This window comes from Colletotrichum acutatum (assembly GCF_030867785.1).
Source record: "Colletotrichum acutatum strain CBS 112980 chromosome Unknown BDZ83scaffold_94, whole genome shotgun sequence".
Taxonomy (NCBI): domain Eukaryota; kingdom Fungi; phylum Ascomycota; class Sordariomycetes; order Glomerellales; family Glomerellaceae; genus Colletotrichum; species Colletotrichum acutatum.
The window spans coordinates 25,304-39,431 of NW_026849088.1; the positions used below are offsets into that span (position 1 = coordinate 25,304).

The 14,128-nt window shown below is 54.4% G+C and overlaps 6 protein-coding genes across 6 annotated transcripts; 3 read left to right on the top strand and 3 right to left on the bottom strand.

Annotated features, from left to right (window-relative positions):
- Positions 1 to 222: 222 nt before the first annotated feature.
- On the bottom strand, positions 223 to 2,103 carry BDZ83DRAFT_705809 (carboxylesterase; the record flags this gene model as incomplete). Its single annotated transcript, XM_060511515.1, has 1 exon — positions 223 to 2,103. The coding sequence occupies exon 1, from the start codon at positions 1,936 to 1,938 to the stop codon at positions 223 to 225; it is 1,716 nt and encodes a 571-aa protein (XP_060361568.1). The 5' UTR covers positions 1,939 to 2,103.
- Positions 2,104 to 3,900: 1,797 nt separating this feature from the next.
- BDZ83DRAFT_631724 (uncharacterized protein) lies at positions 3,901 to 4,864 on the top strand. The gene is made up of 2 exons (XM_060508919.1): positions 3,901 to 4,605; positions 4,687 to 4,864. Exon 1 carries the CDS (start codon positions 4,178 to 4,180, stop codon positions 4,601 to 4,603), a length of 426 nt encoding a protein of 141 aa, XP_060361569.1. The 5' UTR covers positions 3,901 to 4,177; the 3' UTR covers positions 4,604 to 4,605; positions 4,687 to 4,864.
- A 594-nt stretch (positions 4,865 to 5,458) lies between these two features.
- BDZ83DRAFT_654682 (zinc-binding dehydrogenase) lies at positions 5,459 to 6,600 on the top strand (the record flags this gene model as incomplete). Its single annotated transcript, XM_060510737.1, has 2 exons — positions 5,459 to 6,062; positions 6,128 to 6,600. 2 exons carry the CDS (start codon positions 5,459 to 5,461, stop codon positions 6,598 to 6,600), a joined length of 1,077 nt encoding a protein of 358 aa, XP_060361570.1.
- A 985-nt stretch (positions 6,601 to 7,585) lies between these two features.
- Positions 7,586 to 9,514, top strand: BDZ83DRAFT_755123 (FAD binding domain-containing protein; the record flags this gene model as incomplete). Its single annotated transcript, XM_060514571.1, has 1 exon — positions 7,586 to 9,514. The coding sequence occupies one exon, from the start codon at positions 7,586 to 7,588 to the stop codon at positions 9,512 to 9,514; it is 1,929 nt and encodes a 642-aa protein (XP_060361571.1).
- Positions 9,515 to 9,636: 122 nt separating this feature from the next.
- BDZ83DRAFT_585072 (uncharacterized protein) lies at positions 9,637 to 11,055 on the bottom strand (the record flags this gene model as incomplete). Its single annotated transcript, XM_060505819.1, has 4 exons — positions 9,637 to 10,091; positions 10,150 to 10,217; positions 10,278 to 10,740; positions 10,815 to 11,055. The coding sequence occupies 4 exons, from the start codon at positions 11,053 to 11,055 to the stop codon at positions 9,637 to 9,639; spliced, it is 1,227 nt and encodes a 408-aa protein (XP_060361572.1).
- A 1,803-nt stretch (positions 11,056 to 12,858) lies between these two features.
- BDZ83DRAFT_654684 (uncharacterized protein) lies at positions 12,859 to 13,986 on the bottom strand (the record flags this gene model as incomplete). Its single annotated transcript, XM_060510738.1, has 2 exons — positions 12,859 to 13,305; positions 13,897 to 13,986. 2 exons carry the CDS (start codon positions 13,984 to 13,986, stop codon positions 12,859 to 12,861), a joined length of 537 nt encoding a protein of 178 aa, XP_060361573.1.
- Between the last annotated feature and the right edge of the window lie 142 nt (positions 13,987 to 14,128).

The window sequence follows — 14,128 nt, forward strand, 5'->3', positions numbered from 1 at the left end:
TGAAACACAGAGGAGAGCGATAGAATAATTGGAATAGGCAGATTTGCCACGCAGCTTCACTTCTTACTGCGACTTGTTTCTCTCCTCTTCTTGTTGCTCTCTGCGATTAGAAACTCGAAAGTGATCATCATGCTGGTAGCGGAAAGTGGTAGATGGCGATTGTCAGGTATTCTTCAAGTGTCAAGATGGTATTCTCTATGAAAATGTGGCAAGATAATACGCTTAGTAGTACCGAGAGAACTGTCTAACGTGTCTCTTCCTGAACTTGGTATCCTCAGTGGTGCTGTTGATGCTAGCCGCCAGGGTAGCATCCAGCTCAGTGACAACGCCGGTGTCAACCGGCTTGCCCAAGTTCTCCGACGCAGGCCTAACAACATCGCAACGCAAGGCTTGAGCTGTGCTCATCCTCTCCATGTGAGTGTTGTTCGTCTGCACAAACAGACGCTCACGGCCCTCAGGACCAGTGAATGGTCTCCACTCGGCAGCACCCTTCTCGCGGTCGGTGTTGGGGTCAAGGTTGCGGATGAACGAGACCCAGTACTTGCGGAACTGCGAGATGATGGGCTTGTTGATGGTGAAATAGGACTCGGGCGCTTGACCATCGGTTCTGTTGTTGCCCCAGAACGCGTAGGTGTTCACAGTGTGGTACGCACCGAAGCCTTCGGCCTCGTTCTTGGGGTCCTGGACGGCGAACTTGTAGTTGTAGGTGATGGCTTCGTCGCGAGCAAGGTAGTTCTGGATGTTGCGGATAATACAGTGGTTGCCAATGTCACCGATCGCGTCGGCGGTTTGTCTCCACTTGACTCCGGAATCAGGGTAGACGGTACGAGGAGTGTTGATGTACAGATCGTCAAGGATGGCGAGGGAGGCGTTGGACAGGGAGGGATCTTGTCCAAGGAGCCAAGTGTTGGCTTCCTCGGTAGAGTTGGTAGACTGAGGAGCAGAGTACATGGTTCCCTCCTGAGCGCAAGAACCCCAGATTGTGGGGACCTTGTTGTATTTGCCCTGCTTGAAGAGGTTGACCATGCTGTCGGTGAAGAGCTCGCCATCGATACCTGGGTTGAACCAGCAGCTTGAAGAGCGGACTTCAGACTGGTTCAAGGCACGAAGGCAATTAAGAGAGTCAGTCGCATCAGTGCAGTTCTTTTCCTTGACGAGGCAATCGTACTGGCCCTGTCCCTGCTCCATGGTACGCATCGTAACCCAGCCGCCAGACTCCGCGATACCTCCGGCAAAGAGCTGCTTGCTGCCGAGATCAGCAGTCATGAGAAGACCGACAGCTGAACCGCCGGCACTGACACCGTCAAGAACAACCTGCTCTGGGTTTCCGCCAAAGTGTCCAATATTGGTCTGAACCCACTCAAGAGCCTTCACCATATCCTTGACTCCGGCGTTGAGACCGCCGCTGGAGCGGACCTCCTCGCCCTGGAGGAAGCCGTACATGCCAACTCTGTAGTTGATCTGAACAACAATGACGTTTCCATCCCAAGCAATCTCGCTGGCATCCCAGTTTGCGTTCGAGTTGGATCCGAACCCACCACCCTGGAGGAAAAAAACAACGGGCAGTCTAGAGTCGGTCTGCGCATCTGAGGGGGCCGTAACACTGAGGTAGAGGCAGTCCTCATCGACGGTGAAGCGCGGGTTGGTGCTGGAAACAGTCCAATCAGTGGGCTGCTGCGGAGGGCAGATGGGGCCGTGTGCCGTGGCATTGACAAGTCCGGACTGGACCGGGTCGGCCGGCGCGGCGAAGCGGAGGTCGCCCACCGGAGGGGCAGCAAATTGGATTCCCTTCCAAGTTGTCACACCGAGCTCCGCATCGGTCACGGCACCCTGGAACTTGGCGTATCCGACATCAACGAGGGTGTCGACGGCCTGGGCACCCGGGGCGAAGAAACCCGCTGCGGCGAGAATGAAAGCCAAGTGTGATCCTTGCCACATCTTGTTGGTACGTCTAGGTTTTCGGTGGTTAAATGAAGGTAGTCGAGGAAATCTCGAGGAAAGAACGGAACGGTCTGCAAAGCGACCTTGAAGAAAAGAATGAAAGTAGTGCAAGCACTTGCAAACGAGAAGACGAAAGATAGCTGAGAAGTCAATCAAAAGTCTCTCAATCTCATTACGGACGTCTATACTCCGGCGGTTATATACATTTTGTATGCAGACTCTTCAGCCTATTTCAACATCTCCTTCCCCTAGATCTGGAGGCCCGATAACCCCGAACAGTCCTGTCTACAGTGCTACGGTACGCTTTCGAGTCAGATCTCTTCTCTCTAATTGAAACGCTGCGGACGGTAGCGCTCCTTGGAGCTAGCACGCCACGGAGCAATCCGTAATGCTACCCCACTACAGCGGAAGTTTAATAGATGGGACGAACCTTAGATCTTTACCTGATTGCCATAGTGTAGAATCACCGCCCCTGAGCGGCTACAAAGTTGAGAACTGAGATACTGGGCCGAATCACCGGACTTGGTAGGATTAGTACCTACCACCCCAAAAGCCAGGAGCACAACGTGGCCGAAAACATGATCGGCGCGGTGAATGCCTCATCATCTTCACCATTAGGTCCAGTCCACAACAATAACTTCGCCTATTAGACAAAGTCCGAGATCGTAAGACTTTCGACTAGAGTTTCACTTTAATGCCTAACACTGCCTTCACCAAAAAGTACGTACGATTCCGAACCCGAACGCTCGGGAAAGCGTATGGGTGCAATTTTTCAGGGGCGGAGGGTGGGAGGTGGGCTCTAATAGAAAGTGGAATGCCAAGATAGCCTAGATGAAACGTAGTCGCATCTGCCACCACTTTTATACAGCGGTCCTCGCACATTAAGTGAAGTCCGGGGCCCCAAAGGCAAGGGCTGCGGACTTTTCCGCCGCTGGACTTGACGATTCGACGAGAAATACGATACTTGAACGTCTACGTACACGTACAGGCAGAGGTCGTCGCCAAGCATCGTTACGTTGGAACAGTGGCGCAAACTCTGTCGGACCTACGGCTCGAATTCGGTGACTGCTAGATGTAAGTTCATCACGGAACCAGGCCTATTCTCTTAGGTCTGCGATTTTCCAAACTCTATGACTCTCAATACAAATTGCTATTCATTCTATTCCGCTGTGAACTTGGGCTCTGGAACTTCGTTCTCGCTTACCAAGTTACCCCTGAGCCCAGACCCCTATTAAGCTTAATCACTTCTCGACTCGGAGGGTGAACCAGCCTTTGAAAGAGAGTTCAGAATCAATCATTCTGCGGGGACGCAGTCGTACTTGCTTGCACCTGATTGGCACCCAGGCATCATGCGTAGACGGACCTTATTCCGTAACGTGTACTTACAAAAGCAGCCCCTAAACTCATTCGACGGGAGAGGCGGCAGAGACACCAGTTGAGGCTTTGGCAGAAGCGGCGCGCACTTCACTGAGGCAGCCTGGAAATCGCACGAAAGTGCTGGCTGAGCGGTGAGCACTGGCTTTGACTACTAGTTTGCAACATTCCTTTGATACGACTGCTGCTGTTCGTAACACAGTCCGGCAAGGGAGACCAGCATTACGTACACGTTACACAGGCCCAGGACAGTCTTGGTGACGCCTGAGACATATGGTAAAGTACTTTCAAATCCCTGAAGATAAAACCTGGCCCTGGAATGGGCTCTGCTTTTAGCCGTTTCATTGCCTCTGTCGTCTGACGGGCAGCAATGGCTGATAAATGGGTTTGAATTTATTGCGGAGTTCGTTGTTGTTCAGTGTTCAGGACAATTGGAAAGAAGCAAGAAACGAACAGAATCCGATACTCGTAGATCCATCTACCAGAATCCTTCATTGACACGGCTACAGGGAGGTGCCCCCACAGAGTCTTTGAGTTGACGGCCTGTTCAGTCAGCCCCATAATGCAGACAAACCTCAATGATATCAGCGATACGCCTGCCGTGTTACACGGCAGTGCTCAATCGATTCTCTCCTTTGAAATGATTCTCTGCATGCTGCCATAACGCTTCTTCTGTTTGTCCCGCTCAGAATCTAGGTGTAGGTGGTCATGTGGTGAGATTCTCAAGGTTGACTGTTCGTCAGTCTACTCTCCAGCCAAACCATGCACGATGCGTTGAAAGGTACATAAGAATCTACACCCCGACTATTGAGGGTTTCACTTCGATGAAAAGCTGCTTTACAATTCTCGGAGCAGATTTTTCATGCTCAAAATGGTTATCCTGCACCTCCTGACTCTCGGCCTCACCGCAACTGCGATGGCATCTCCTGCCTCGTCCAACGGCGCAACACCCACAGACCCAAAGGACACCCTCGTTAGAAAGGATGACTGGGACAAGTACCTCAAATACAAGGCCAGATTAGGCACTCAGGCTTCCGAACAGGGAGTCGTGCAACGCATATGCGACCTGGTCCTCTGTCTCGGTCCAAACCACACCGGAGAATGCAGCCTATGGTGCCACTATAAAGGGGAGCTTCAGAGCTTCGAAGAAGCGAAGCAGCGGGAGATCACGATGTCGACGTATTTCACAATGTCCGATCGTTGTAACTTCTACGCGTACGTTGTGTTTAGGCCTTCGCAGCACCGAATAATGAACCAAAAAGCTGACTATGGGATGCAACTTGACTAGTTCTGGTGCGAAGAAGTGTGATATACCAACACTGATGAGCCAGTCTACCTTCCACCAGCTTATCTACCATGGAGGAGTCATACCTGAGGGCAATTTCATGGATAGACTGAAGGGAAAGATGGGGTGCGTGATCTGCTCCGACGATCCCAACCTGCATCCTGATTCGGCGCTTTGAGAGACCGTAGACCGGCTAGGTGCTGTATTAAAGGCCTAACAAAGGCAGCATTAATGGTGCATTTATCCTATGGCACTTTGGCTACGCTCATTACATTGGGAGAAAAGTCTTTTACGAATTGGTGTCTACTCTAAGCTATGATATGAAAAGACGACAAGTAATTCGCCTGAAATCAGGAGTAATGAATAACTTGATGGTGCCACCCTGACGTGATATTCAGAAGGATTAGTAGTTTTGTGGCATGAAAACGGCATTTGGGGGTTCGTAAGCTCGGATGTTGAGAGAGACCAGGTTTGCACGCTTGGCGTAACGGCATGCACGTTTCCTGCTGCAGAAGGTGATCGCATCACTTAGAGATGTTTGCGAACCTATTCCACACGGAAATTTGGTCAAGTCGGCTACTTGGTAGAGCCCGGGAAAGTGATCCTCGGCCCCGGGACTCCCAGGCCGATCCGGAGCTTCGAGGCTGTGAAACTTGTGCCACGGCGAAGGTAACGCCCCGCCGCGCTCCACCGTTGCGGGGATCATCTGGAAATGATTTCTAATGCATGCGTCACCTTCAAATCTCGAAGGGCTGATTTTCGCCTCGTCTAAATCTCAAAAGCGAAGAAGCACCAAGTGAAGCGAGAGACGTCACGGATACATCCATATAGAAGGGACAGAGACAACGACAAGCAATTATGAGCACCGACACGCAAGTCCAACGCTGGCAGACCCGCCAAGACGGGCTGGACAAGCTCTTCCTCTCCACGGCGCCCCTGCCGCAGCCCGGGCCGGGCGAGGTGCTCGTCAAGATCAGCGCCGTGTCTCTCAACTACCGAGACACGGAGGTGGCCATGGGCCTCTACAACCACCACAAGACCATCAACCCGGCCGAGACGGAGCCCATCGTCCCGGCTTCGGACATGTGCGGCTCCGTCGTCTCTGTAGGCGACGACGTCAGCAGGTGGAAGGCTGGCGATCGCGTCGTTTCGATTTTCAATCAAACGCATCTCAAGGGCCAGATTAAGCCCGTGCATATGAAAAGCGGTCTTGGGTTTCCGTTGGAAGGTGTCTTGCAGACGCACCGCGTCTTCTCTGCTGAGGGGTTGGTTCGAGCGCCCAAGTATCTGAGCGACGAAGAGGCCGCGACTCTTCCCATTGCTGCTGTGACGGCTTGGATGTCAATCAACCAATTCCGGCCTTTGGGCCAGCCTGGCGGAGAGGGCGAGGTTGTGGTATGTCAGGGGACTGGTGGTGTAGCCATTTCGGGACTGCAAATTGCAAAGGCTTCAGGGGCCACGGGTAAGTGATGGGCGCGCCAACGGCTCACGGCTTTGTTTAATGCCGCTAACAATAATCGCGATCAGTCATCATCACGTCTTCCTCGGACGAAAAATTGGAAAAGGCAAAGGCTCTCGGGGCGGATTACACCGTAAACTACCGGACCACGCCCAACTGGGACGACAAAGTTAACGAATTCACCAACGGCGAGGGCGCCAACCTCATCCTCGAAACGGGCGGGGCCAAGACGCTGCGACAATCCTTTGAGGCAATTGGCTTCGGCGGGCAGATTGCATGCATCGGATATCTCTCTGGTAAAGTCGACGACGTGGACGACCGGACAAATGTCAACTTGCTCGCGTTAAAGAAGACTGTGACGCTCAAGGGTCTGATCAACGGTCCGAGGGAGCGATTCGAGGAGATGATTAACTTTTACGAGGATAAGGGTATCAAGCCGGTTGTTGACCGTGTGTTCGAGTTCAAGGAGGCGGATAAGGCGTACAATTACCTGTACAGTGGCGGACACTTTGGCAAGGTTGTCGTCAAGGTCCAGGAATGAGCGTGACATCGAAGCTATGGCCAAATACAATCTATTGAGATGAACTCATGGCTCTCATGTGGAATTAAGAAGACTGACGAGAGTGGCATAGTGTGATGAGAATACGGGGTTGACAGCTCAGTGAGCCGAGGCATGTCCTGCAAGCCGATGGACTCGGACAATGATACCCCGCACCGGGGAAGCAAATGAAGCATGGGGAAGTCAGGGACCCTGAGCTGTTTAGCTGACTCGGGGGCTGTCAAAATCCCCTGCAACTCGCCCGTTGCAGCTGTGTGTCGCCGGATGCGATGGTGCTGCAGCTCACCTCACTCAATTGGAACTCACATGTCAGCTGTGCGTCTCGTCGTCAGCTTAGTGAGCTTCGTTGGCTTCATTGTGAATCTCATCTCATGCTTCACCTCACTCTCTCACTCTCACTCTCACTCGCCCCCTCACTGAGAGTATCCCTCATCTTCCCACCTCGTGCTTCATATCACAAAACATCTCCATCTCATAGAAAAGCAATCAAATAATCTTTCCGATCCTCAAGCCCCATTCCCTGAGCTCCCACGCGCCGGAACAGACGGCGTCGCAGATCGGCCCTCCGCGGACTTTGCCCCCCTGCGCCTCAATTCACGCCGTCGAACCAGAGCAGTGAAGCACCCAAGCTCCCAGAGGCAGATAGAAACCGTCTTCCCCCCCGCAACCACGAGTGTCATCCCACCACATACAACCACGTTCGTGCCTCTTTCTAGCAGGTCGTAACACCATAAGCCAATCTGCGAGCTCTTGGAAAACAGCTCTATTCGGCCGAGACACCTCTTTTCAGTCTTCAGTGACCGGAGAATCAGGCAATTCGTCCGCCCAGCCCGCCAAGATACCACCTTGATATCCCGACCAACCCACCCCGGACTTCCCATTTCACCTGGTCTGCCGTATTCACTTCTTCATAAAGCTGACAGACAACCCATCCTCCTCTTCTTCAACATTCAAAACCAAAAGGGCTATGGCGCCTCAACTGCAAAACGTGCGCGACATCTTCCCCCTCCCCCAAACACCAACCCAAACCCTCGCCACCCTCGCTGGCCTAGGCGCCTCCGCCTGGCTTCTCAAGCTCATCGTCCGCCACATCCTCCTGCGCAGCCCCGCGAAACCCTCCCACGGCTCCCCCTCCACAGCAGGGCCGACCTTCGCCGCAATGAGCGCAGATAAGAAGAAGGAGCTCCTCGAGCGGCCCGCTATCATCGTCGGCGGCGGGCTAGCGGGCCTCGTCGCCGCCTTTGAGCTCTCGGAGCGCGGCGTGCCGACCATCATCATCGATCAGGAAAACGAGGCGAATCTCGGCGGCCAGGCCTTCTGGTCACTTGGCGGCATCTTTTGCGTCGACTCGACGGAGCAGCGAAGGATGGGCATCAAGGATTCGAGGGAGCTCGCTATGCGGGACTGGTTCGGCTCCGCGCAGTTTGACCGCGAGAAGGAGGATACCTGGCCGAGGAGGTGGGCCGAGGCCTTTGTCAACTTCGCCTCGGACGAGATGGAGCAGTACGTCAAGGCCAGGGGCATGGGCTTCCTCTTCAACGTCGGCTGGGCCGAGAGAGGCGCCGGCATGGCCGAGGGACACGGCAACTCGGTGCCGCGGTTCCACGTTACCTGGGGTACGGGGCCGGAGGTCGTGAGGGTGTTTGAGGAGCCCGTGAGGCGCGCGGCCAAGAATGGTGTCGTGCAGTTCCGCTTCCGACACCGCGTGGACGAGATCATCACCGACGAGACGGGTCGCGCGATTGGCGTTCGCGGAAAGGTCCTCGCTCCCGACAACTCTGCCCGCGGCGTCAAGTCCAACCGTGATATCGCAGGCGATTTCGAGATATTCGGCTCCGCCGTGGCAGCAACATCCGGCGGCATCGGAGGAAACGTCGAAGCCGTAAAGGCAGCATGGCCCATCGACCGTCTGGGCCCCAAAGTCCCCGAGAATTTCGTCGTCGGCGTCCCAGCCCACGTCGACGGCCGCATGATTGGTATCGCAGAAACAGTCGGCGCCAACGTCATCAACCGCGACCGCATGTGGCACTACACTGAAGGCTTGCAAAACTGGAACCCAATCTGGCCCAACCACGGCATCCGCGTCCTCCCGGCGCCGAGCTCGCTGTGGCTCGACGCGACGGGCAAGCGTCTCCCACCCTTCCTCTTCCCCGGCACCGACACCCTCGGCACGCTGAAGCACATCTGCGCCACGGGGTACGACTACACCTGGTTCATCCTCGACCAGAGCATCATCGCGCGCGAGTTCGCGCTCTCGGGCTCGGAGCAGAACCCGGACGTCACAGGCAAGAGTATGTGGCAGCTCCTCACGCGCGTGTTCGGCAAAAAGGGCACCGTTCCCGTACAGAATTTCCAAAAGTACGGCAAGGACTTTGTCGTGAAAGATAACCTCGCCGACCTGGTGCAGGGCATGAACGAGCTGCAGCGCGAGCGCGGCGGGCCGGTGCTGAGCCTGGAGGACATCAAGGAGACGATTGAGATCCGCGACGGGCAGTTTGATAACGCCTACTCCAAGGACGCGCAGGCCATGCTCATCAATAATGGACGGACATACTGGGCGGATAAGAGGAGTCGTATCGCGCCGCCGCACAAGTTGCTGGATCCCAAGCATGGGCCGCTGATTGCTGTGAGGATGAACCTGTTGACGCGCAAGACGCTGGGCGGTATTGAGACAAATCTGGAGAGTAACGTCATGAAGGCGGATGGGGAGAAGTTCCCTGGTTTGTATGCGGCTGGTGAGGCAGCAGGCTTCGGCGGCGGCGGTGTTCACGGATACAACAGCTTGGAGGGCACGTTCTTGGGAGGCTGCATCTTTTCCGGAAGGGCAGCGGGACGCGGGATGGCGGATGAGCTCTTGGGGCCAGCGGAGGCTAAGGGACCAAAGTCGTACCTGTGATTGTTGAGGTAAGAAGTGTAGTAAGTATCTGTAATGAAGAGGGCGCGATGAACGTCATGGGTTGTCAACATTCAAACTTGAGTGGATATCATTACTATCAAAACATTTGGTATGGTAAAGCTTCACGAGTCTGGACCCTTCAGGAAGGCCGATGTTCGCACTCTCTCCATCTTGACTTCTGTCGTCACTCGGATCTGGCCCTGCCTGGCCCATTCTCCGCCGACCAAGTCATCCGACTTGCGCACTTCGACAGTCATGCCTGATGCTGGCGATCGTATCCCTCCGGCGTACCCACGCTCCTCGTCCCCGCCCATATCGCTCTCCGTGTCTACCGTCTGCTTCTTCGATCGTGCGGTCAGCTCCACTTCGTCATCGCCTCGTCGCGGTTGTGTGTGGGTTTTGGAATTAGTCACTTTGGACATGGAGTTGCTGGCTTGTGATATCGTCTTGCGGACCATGGACTTGAGCCATGGCGGCGTGTAGTGTGAGATCATTGGTCGCAGGTGGGGGAGACACGCGGCGATGATGTAGGTTCCTGTTTCGATGATACTCCAGCCGACGAGACCGACGGATGCCCCTAGTCAGAGTGTTAGTCAACTTGCGCACCTTCAAGAGTACTACCAAGTATCACTCACATGTACGGTCCGAAAAGGCAGAGTTGCTAAAGAAAATGACAGCTCTGATGATACTGGCAACAATACCACTGCGAACTCGTCAGTCTCGGGGACAACTTCCGCTCCTGCCCAACACGAATTAAACTTACAAACTGCCAATCATGAAGATGCCGATGAGCGCAATGCGCTTGTGCGTCGGCAGCTTCAGGTCCCAAATAGTCTTGAGCGGCAAAGTCATGATGAAAAAGTCCAACACGAATCCCGGAATGCTCTGTGCATGGAAAAAGGCCTGAACGTCGACACACTTTCCGCCAGGAATTGTCCGGTCCCACCAGAATTCGATGGGCTGACACTGGAAGCACGCAGTGATGATGAAGGAGAAGCTCGTCGCGGCCAGAGTCGCCAGCAGCACGTAGGCTGTGGTTCGCATAGCCCCCTTCCAGTTGAAAACGCGCAGGTACAGGCAGACGATGCCCATCTTGGGCAGCGCAACGGAGGTGAAGTAGATGATCTCAAACGCGAGGATGCACTTCGCCCACCCCGTCAGGAGGGCTGGGTGAAACTCCTCGACGAATTCAACGTGTCGTCCAACACCGCCGACTTTAACCATGACTGACGGATACAGAGTTAGTCGAGAGTTCGGACCTCGAAAACCACGCCATTTGCGCGCTGGGCAGAAAACCTACCGATGCCGACGGCGCACATCCCTAAGTCCACCACGTAGGCTGCCGCCAGGAAATAGTCGTCCAAGCCATACCCGCCAGCAGTAAACCGTTTTGCAAATAGTCGCAGGCCGAGAAAAAAGGTCGTAAGGACGGCAAAGGCGATGGATATGCCTATTAGCGTGCCGCCAGAATCTTCCGCGAGATATTCGGCTGTCACGTTGTGTGTAGTTTCGCCTTCGGCGGCCAAGACAAGGCCGGACATTGTGAGTCGTCGAGGGCAAGCTGAGCCGATCCACGGCCAAGACACGACAGGATCATGAATCCCTTCTCTCCCTCGCTGTGAGAAAGAAACGAACCCAGAGGTCAAAAAAGAATATTAATATCGCAAAACCCGCCGCAGCCCTATCTTGGCGGTTTGCGGGACCCCTCTTTCTTTAATAACTCCCGACTTGGCACGTCCCCAGGTGCCCCATTGTGTGATGGCGAAAGGGGGGGAGGGTCCGGAGGGAGGCAGAAAAGAAGAATCTGATAATGGACGGGGGGTTGAACATTAAGATCCCCAGCGGCATGATCAGGTCATGGCCAAGAATTAAAGGCCATCTGCCGTGAGTGGTCGGCAACAAGCATAACAGGGTTATATTGGCGCCTCCTTTTTTGCCATTTGTGCATCTTTTGTGGTAATGGTTTCCACCATGCCGCATCCTAAACATGCGGAGAACGTATTCTCGGGGCTCATACTTGCCGATGCGTCCCATTGTCGGACGCTAAAGTTGGCTAAAGTTGGCCTGGTTGATTAGCACGAGGGGGACCTGGACCAGTGAGACGTTGAGATGGTGGTAAGACAGCCCCTTCAAGCGTCCTTCAAGTCCCCCCCCCCCTCAACGGCGTTGAACAGCCACACGAAGGCTACGAAGGCCACGAAGGGGGCCTCTTAGTTCAGCTCGTATGAAACGTCGCGTTCTAGAATGATCGTGGAAAGAGAGTTTGAGATGGACATGGGGTAGCCTTGTCGTCATGCTGCGGCCCTCGTCACGATCGGGCACTGGCTTCCCTTCCCATTCGTCGCAGCAGGGTACGACTCGCGACAATTGTAATCTGAGCTTCTCCACCATCCTGGAAGCTGTACTCTCCTAGGCCCGAATCGGACCCGTGCCGCAGCCTGCTGGCCACATCTTCATGGTATTGCTTTGGATGCTTCGACAAATGCTTCCTGGGAATCCCTTTTCTCTCCACCGAGGACAACGGGGGGTTTGGAAGGCGAGTTTCTGATTCGCGTCGATGAGACGTTGGAATATGACGGAGGGGGCACAGCATCAGAAGCCAATTTCTGCCTTTCATTGGTCTAGACCCCGCGTGGTTGATGGGACTTTGAAGGTTACCGCAGCCATCCGATCATCTCATTGAAGAGAAGCTAATCACATCCTGGCGAGCCTGGAAATAGACAAACACACCAAGCCTTTGGTGTTTCCTCTCCCACCTTGTTGCCCTCATTCTTCAGCATATTCTGCCCGAGCGCGGAAGTTTCCTTGCATCCTCCCTCATTCTCGCTGGGAGACGGAAAGAATGTGGTAACTCCCGGTTGCGTTCGTTGGTGAACGGCAGAAGGCGACAGCACAGATGACTCGTATCGCTCTCGCCCACGCGTGAAAGCTCTCGTCAGCCTGGCTTTCAGCGCCGTGCCGCAGCAGCGAACAACTGACCCATGCGCTCGTCTGGCGTCATGGGGTTCCTTGGTGGCCACGAAGCTGATTTTGCAGGATTCATGCTCGACCTGTCGTTGCGAAATGGCGGGAAAAGCTGAGGAAAAAGAGCTCCAGCATGCGGACTATTGTTCAGGGCCCCACGGCGATCCGTCGGCTTATGGATACGTTGAGTGGATATTGACTCCATCGCGGCCGATCCCCGATCTTGCTTCGCCTCGGTCCTATTTCCTCTTTATGCTGGCTGCGACCCGGCTGGAGATGGAAATCCTCAAGCTGCCGACGCGTCAACCCTCGAGGTATTTCAAATGCGCCATGCGTCGCTACTGCCTGCAGGCAGGTAAAATATCCAGGAGATGAACACCTTATTTGATGCCGCTATCACGTTCGTCCCTTGACTCCCAGTCTTTTAGCATGTGCGCATAGAGACGGCTCATGGTTCTGACTGCTCGCTCACCTGCTAAAGATGCTGCATCGCATATCATTCTGCCCCAGTCGATTTGCTCCTTGACGATCGTGATCAGCAGCGGGATTTTGGAGACGACTCCGTTCCTCCAGCGTCCAAAGGCGGAGTGACTGCTCAATTGGGCCCAACTTCGATTTCGTGCGTCGAGATCAGAATCCAGCGTATTGGTAAAGGCTGCAACCTGTACGAAGTATGCAGTGATTTCAGCGCTAGCTGCTGAGCCTCGGTGGTGAAGATCACAAATGTAACGGTACAGTCCTGGTGGGCGTTTCAGATCCTCATGGAGATGCATTCCTAATTCTCTCAAAAATCCGACCAGGTCTTCCCACACCAGGATTTTGACGGCCTGGTCACTCGTATTACTGCAGCCAAAGGATCATTGGCACGAGTGGTATCGAGCAAAAGTCCCCCGAGGGAAGTTTCTCCATCGGCTCGTCAGCCGTGAGTAGTAGAATGACACAACTGCGTCGAGACTCGAGAAGTAGCCAGTTCAATGCCCGTGCTGTGGGCTGGGATTCGTTCCATGATTAGAAGGGCGTGCCGGTGGGAGTAGAGCACTGCACGACGTTGGCGACCGAAAGACAAGTGCTCAGTCTGCAATCTCCATCCGGTCTCTCTCTCTCACTTAAACTTCTAGACGTCGATGCCCTGCGTATCGTAGAAGGGTGGACTGGCAATATGCGGTGCCACAAACGCATCCTAGCCTGGCATCACGGCAACTACGCTTTGTGACCGTGGTGATACTGCACATCTAATGCTCGGGATGCGACACAATGCAGGCTCGACCTCGAGCCGTTGATTCCAAACTTGCTCTCGGTGATGCATCAATACTGCGTAAGTAGTCGTGGCCCGCCGTTGCTGCAGTTCAAATGATGCCTCGATGCCTGGCGGCACGCTGGTGCAGGGTGAAGAGAAGAAAGATGACAGGAGGGGTTACCATGCCGGCGAGGATATGGTCCATCTCGGTGTCATCTTCAGGGATGGCCTTGATAGCTTCGAAGTGACCGTGTCCCAAATCGCAAGACATCTGACTGGATGCTCGTCCAAAACCAACCAGGTAGAAGAGGCCATCCGCATCCTCAGGTTTGCAACTGCGGCAACCACCAAGACATGGTGCCCTTGGGCCACATATTTGACGAGGCTCTTCGCATTGATTCGACGAATAAGGT